General features: G+C 35.4%; 1 protein-coding gene across 1 annotated transcript; it reads left to right on the plus strand.

Moving 5' to 3' along the window:
- Positions 1-598: 598 nt before the first annotated feature.
- LOC116482528 (keratin-associated protein 19-7) lies at positions 599-1053 on the plus strand. Its single transcript, XM_032176060.2, has one exon. It carries the CDS (start codon positions 633-635, stop codon positions 822-824), a length of 192 nt encoding a protein of 63 aa, XP_032031951.1. The 5' UTR covers positions 599-632; the 3' UTR covers positions 825-1053.
- The last annotated feature ends 5743 nt before the right edge of the window (positions 1054-6796 follow it).

Below are 6796 nucleotides of genomic sequence, written 5' to 3' on the forward strand. Positions count from 1 at the left end.
ATTCCTTTGACATTAATTTGTGACTCTTTTAAAAATTAAATATCATCATTCCACTATAAAATGTGGTTCCCAGCTGACTTTAAAAGCACATTGTATAAAGACATACATCATAGCTGATTGTCATTTTGGAGAACAATAATGTTTCAATTTATGTGAATTCTTGGCAGAGTAAAGGTAACACCCTTGGCTTAGAAAAGGCTCAGCAGCCATGGACTGTCAAAGGAAAGGGTGCAATCAGAGGGTAAATGTAATCGCACGAGATGCAATTTGAAGAATACTTGAAGCTATAGAGATTTGTTTATGGAGTTTGAAAACTCAGAAACTCATACATGTACAGTGAATATAAATGCAACTACATTTTATTAGAGGCAAAACACTTATCTAGAAATCCAAATAAAGCAGAAAATAAAACATGTATAATTTCTAAATAACTAGCTTCATAAACAAGGAAGAGAGTGGGATGGGTGTTACAAAAAAAGATAGTTGGCATAGTTTTCAGGTAACACGTTCTAAGGTATGACATTTAAAGGTATGGCTTTCCACATGATTCAGAGTATATATAAATGTTCCTGTCCAGTCACAGTCACCAAACTGACCTACAACAGCTAACCACACACACCACTTCTGACAACATGAGGTACTCCGGCAGCTACTATGGAGGCCTAGGCTACAGCTATGGAGGATTTGGTGGCCTGGGCTATGGCTATAGCTGTGGATGTGGCGGCTTCCGCAATCTGGGCTATGGCTGTGGCTATGGAGGCTACAGATACAGCTGCTGCCACCCATCATGCTATGGGGGATACTGGTCTTCTGGATTCTATTGAATAAATACTTGAAATACAGTCTTCTGTGAGATTCCCGATTCTCCCAAGAAACTTTATTCCATAACCTGCCTGCTTCATTTATCCTGTCTTGATAACAAAATAGCTGCTTGGATCACCTGCCTTTTGACAATAGTGTGAAGAAAACTTGATCAACTAGATATTGGCATTTGATTAGTGATGTTCTCCAGATATTCACTTCTTTATTGGCTAGAGAGCCATTATACTCTAAGAAAGACTGTCTTTCAATATCTGATATCTAACCATGAACTTTTTCTGATGTGGTAAATGTGATTTGAGCCTCAAATTTTTGTCACAATAAATGTGCTGTGATGCATTAATATAATCAACCATGGTAATATTTTCTTCTTATAGATAAAAAAAATTACCAATATATTATATGTCATGATTATCTCTTCCTCCTTCTCCTCCTCCTCCTCATTCTTCCTGTCCCTTATACCTTCTTCCTCCCTTTCCATCCCTTTCCTCTCCTTTATCTTTTCTTTATCCCCTTCTCCTTTGTCTTCTTCCTCCTTCTCATCTTCAACATTATCAATATCTATATTTTCTCGTCTGGGCAAACAGCAATTCTACACCTAAAGGTTAAAGATGCTTCTGTGATGATAAACTTCTGCTTAATCTTTTAATTCACTATTTCTTGGAGAATATCTTGATAATTTCAAAGCAGTATAATAAGAAAAGGTTTTAGCTTGCACATAGATTATTTTATAGCATTGGAGAACAACAATGTGAATGAATTATATCAAAGTATTAACAATAGCTTTATCTAGGAGATGGGAATATGATGGTTGGTGTAATAGTTATTCTTCTTTTGTGTATGTTTAAAAAATTGCATAGAAAAAAAGCTATAAAACAAAGCTCGGGCCAATTTATTCCATCCTCAAATACATATTATCTGATTAAATTAAATGTATAAAAAATGGACCCAAGAAGAAGTATGAACCTGAATATTTCTATATGTCATATAGAAGTTGAATTCATGAATCCATTTTGACAAAAATGCAAATTTAAGACTAGATGATTTCACCAGTAAATTCTGAACAGGGAGCAGGAAGAAGAGAAAGAAAGTGGAGGTGCTATACACTTTTAAACAACCAGATCTCATGGGAACTCACTCACTGTCATGACAGCAGCAAGGGAGACAGTGTTAAACCACAAGAAACTGCCCCCATGAGCTAATCACCTCCCACCAGGCCCCACTTCCAGCACTGGGGATTATAATTCGACGTGAGATTTGGATGGGGACACTAATCCAAAGAATACCATTCTGCCCCTTGCCCCTCCCAAATCCCATGCCCTTCTCACATTGCAAAATACAATGATTTCTTCTCAACAGTCCCCCAAAATCTTAGCTCATTCCAGCATTAACTCAAAAGTTCTCAGTCCAAAATCTCATTTGAGACAAGGCTAGTCTCTTCCATCTATGAGCCTGTAAACTCAAAAACAAATTAGTTACTTCCAAGAAACAATGAGGGTATAGGCAACAGGTAAATACTCCCATTCCAAAAGGGAGAAATCATCCAAAAGAAAGGGGATACAGGCACCATGTAAGTTCAAAACCCAACAGGGCAGTCATTAAATCTTAAAGATCCAAAATAATGAGACTGGGTAATTTATAAAGAAAAGAGGTTTAATTGACTCACAGTTCCACATGGCTGTGGAGGCCTCAGGAAACTTATAACCATGGCAGAAGGCAAAAGGGAAGCAAGGCATGTCTTATGTGGTGGTAGGAGAGGGAGAGTGAAGAGGAAAGTGCCACAATTTTAATGAGCTCACTCATTATCATGAGAGCAGCATGGGGGAAATCCGCAACCATGAGCCAATCACCTCCCACCAGTTCCCTATCCTGACACATAGGGATTATAATTCAAGGTAAGATTTGGTTGGGGACCCAGAGCCAAACCATATAAACATTAACAAGTTGATTCTAAAATTTATACAGAAATATTAAGAACCTGCAATAACCAATACAGTCCTGATGAAGAAAAATATTAAGAACTTCTAACATGACAGCATACCTGGAAAATCTCTTGAGAATCAATGGTAAACCTAACTCAAAATTAGAATAGTTCATTAAGCCACATGATATGAAATTACCATAGAAAAAAGCAACCATTTTTATCTGCACAAAGATAAAAATGCTGTTTAAAACATTTTTGCATGTATTTTGTAACAAAAAATCATCCTTATAGAAAAAATTATTTTTTCTTAGTTATGCTGAGAAAGCTAACTTTTCTTTGCAGAGCCAATTAGAAAGCCTCTAATTATCACACCTGAGATGGCAAGGGACACGGAAGTAAACAAGAGTTCAGAAAGAAGGGAGAGTGCTGATTTGAAGAAGAATTGTCCTAGACTATTTATATAGGATAGGATAACACATAACTGTGTGATTTTTCTCTCCTTTTTCACAAGTCATAATAGAATATGGATTAAAAATGAGATATTTTGTTGTTCTTTATTTATCTGAAGATTTATACATAGTTGGGTGAAGATTAATTGAACTAAAGAAAAACCAAAGACTAAAGGGAAACCCTCTACAGGTGGCTTTGAGGTTAAGCTGCCCTACAGTGAATGGTTTCCTTGAAATGAGCCTAGCACATAATATGAGCTCAGTAAATATTTGTTAAATAAACTGAACTAGTGAAGACAAAGAGGTAATTAAAATTTCTGACCTAATATTTTTCAAATATTTTGCAAGGTGCCTTATAGATTGATAGATAGTTATTTAAATTTTTATAATACTCTCCAAAATAGGAACTAAAGTAAAAAGAGGTATTTTAAGTCCTCAAACTACTCCAAGAAGTAGTTAGAATAGTGGAGAAAATAAAAAATTTTGGACACAAAAGTGATTGAGATTGTATTTTTTATTTACTGTTAACTGTGTGATTTAAAACATGTAATTTCACTGATACTTTCAAGATTAAGGCTGATCATTTTATTTTTAAGAAATGTTGCAAAATAAACCTACTGTCCTCCACATATGTATGCAAATACATAAGTATTATATATCATGATGCATGACACACAGCAGGTGATTGCATTAATTTCCTAGGGTCAACAAAGTTCCGTTAACAGGATAGCTTAAAACAAGATAAATGTATTGTCTCACAGTTCTGCAGGTTTAAAGTCTGGGATCAAAGTGTCTATAAGGGCCATACCGCCTCTGAAGCCAAGAGGAGAATTCTTCCTTGCCTCTTTCTAGCTTCTGGTGGTTTTCTGGGAATCTTTGGTACTTCCTGGTGTGCAGGTGTATAACTTCAATCTCTGCCTTTGCAATTACATGGTGTTCTTGTACTTCTCTATGTCTTCCTCTCTGTGTTTGAATTACCTTTTTTATGAGGACACCAGTCATATTGAATTAGGGCCTGTCCTAATGACCTCACCTCAATTTGATTAAGCTTGCAAGGACTCTATTTCTGACTAAGGTCATACTCACATGTTCTGGTCTGGGGCATTATGATTTCAACGTATCTTTTTGAGAGAGGACTCACAACTCAACCATAACAGTAATCTATATTTTGTGTTTAATATTACTTTGTTCAGATTATGTAATTTATAAGTGATTGAATAGAAATGGGGATTCAACATAAGACTTTCGATTTCAGTCTTAAAATTCTTTCAACAATTCTAAGCATGTCTTTCTACAACTAAAAGAGATTTGGAAGGAGATAATGATGTTTTTGATTTAGAATGGATTGCGTTTAAACTGACATTTAGAGGGTCATTTATAACTGTCCATTAGAGAACTTGTAATTTTAATCTATATCTTCTCATAAATGTGTACAGCCAAGCAACCTCATCAACAAAAGCAGAGGCATTACCCCAAGGCAGCTTATAATTGATTTCAGAGAACTGGTTTGTGATTTTTACTATCTGCCTAAATTGACTATTCAAATTAAGATCTTTCCCCAAATGTTCATTGCCATAGAGATTTCAGCCTCTTTAATGTATATATGTGCTTTCCTCCACTTCTTTCTTCTCACCTCTTAGACAAACCTAGTCATCCTGAAAGCCTTCTTCAAGCTTTCTCCAAATGTATACTCACAGGAATAACAAAATAAATATTTACATCCAATGAAAATTAAACCTTCCCCACTTCCAAAGAATTTATCAATTAATCTTTTGACTTTTCAATAAGAAACAGGTAAATCTGTGTGTTGGGCTTTTGAGCAAGATATTTTGTTGCTCTCTCACACATAAATGCCATGTACAAGATTTTTACAGTTTAAAAAATTAGAATGTATTAATACAGCGCTTATTTTCAGCTGTATCACTTTACAAAACTTAAAAAAATTCTGGCAATTAAAAATCAAAGTTAAATAAACTATCTTGGATTTGGGGTAAAGGAGGGGAAACGTTAAGATTTCTAGCACAATAGCCTTGTCTCTATACACGTAAGCAAGTCTATTGTTTTAACAAATTTCTTACTGGATTTGCTCCATTGGTTGACGAATCACTGCAGAACCATCTTGTCCTGCCTTTTGATTTAATAATAGAAACTACCACTTGCCATGTACAAGGCCATTAGTATTCACGACTGCCAATACTTCCAACAATTTTGTCGGTCTAACAGTGAGAGGCATTATCCCCACAGATTTACCATTTTGTGTATTAAACTCTAAAGATTCTCTAAAGGTTCACAAGAACAGAACTTCATAACTTTAGAAAATAACTTTCTAATTACTTTATGTTATTATTCACTTGAGAAAGCTAGAGGACAAGGAGATAAATAATTTTGCAAACGTCTTCATAATTAAGGACACTTGGATATGCGTGATGAATGCTAATGCCATTCATGAATTGTGTACTTTGAAAACTGATTTTTAAATGATTTGAATTTGTTTTCCCTTTACTCAATCTCTGTTGATTTACATGCTTTGTTATTATTTATTTATTTTACATTTGAAATCATTTGAGACAGTTTAGAATACATGGTTTAAAAACCACAAAATGACCATGAAGGAAATTTACAGATTAAAACATTTTCATCACTTTTATAAAGAGGAACATAGTTTTTTGGTTGCATCAATTTTTGTAGTTTGTATACAATTTTCTTGAATAAATTGTATGCTATTTGTTAAGCCATAATGTAAAAATAATGTAGATAGTATACAAGATTTTATACTTTAGCAAGGCAGTATAATTAATGGTTGGCAAAATGTCAGGTTATTTTACAAAACTACTTGATGTTTTGAAAGCTATTTATAAAATTCTAAATGTAGAAAAGATTGCTTTGGAGATATAACCATCATTTCTTATCATAGCCGAGGTTTCTTTTGAAGAATGTAAGCTAAACAGAAAGAAAACTAATAGAATGCTTTTAAGAGCAAGTTCAAAACGACCTCTTCTCAGTTATGAAAGGAATGGTTTTATTGACTTGTTTGTACTATTTTTATTTGAAAGGAGAGCTTGACCCATCTTTGTGGATTCTTAAACCCACCCTTCAGTGGATATGAAAGTACCACAGCTACTGCCCTGTTTATCAAACGAAATTCTTAATGTCTGATGTCATGACCTAAAGAAATTTCTGCAGAATTCTTTGCTCTGACTGTGGGTTTGGATGTGGCAGCTTCCATAATCTGGTCTGTAGTCTGACTCCAGATATTTTGTAGTTTGTTTTCTGGATTATCCTCAATGACTATTTTGATCACCCAATAACTGGGTCCCTGCCGGGCGCAGTGACTCACACCTGTAATCTCAGCACTTTGGGACGCTGAGGTGGGCGGATCATGAGGTCAAGAGATCAAGACCATGCTGGCCAACATGGTGAAACCCCATCTCTACTAAAAATACAAAAATTAGCTGGGCGTGGTGGCGGGTGCCTGTAATACCAGCTACTCGAGAGGCTAAGGCAGGAGAATCACTTGAACTCGGGAGGCGGAGGTTGTAGTGAGCCGAGATCTCACCACTGCACTCCCGCCTGGCAACAGAGTGAGACTCCATCTCAGACAAAA

Source organism: Hylobates moloch, unplaced genomic scaffold, assembly GCF_009828535.3.
Source record: "Hylobates moloch isolate HMO894 unplaced genomic scaffold, HMol_V3 SCAFFOLD_14, whole genome shotgun sequence".
Classification (NCBI taxonomy): domain Eukaryota; kingdom Metazoa; phylum Chordata; class Mammalia; order Primates; family Hylobatidae; genus Hylobates; species Hylobates moloch.

Excerpts from the sequence above, each read along its gene's own strand:
- LOC116482528 (XM_032176060.2), top strand. The coding sequence starts at position 633 with ATGAGGTACTCCGGCAGCTACTATGGAGGCCTAGGCTACAGCTATGGA.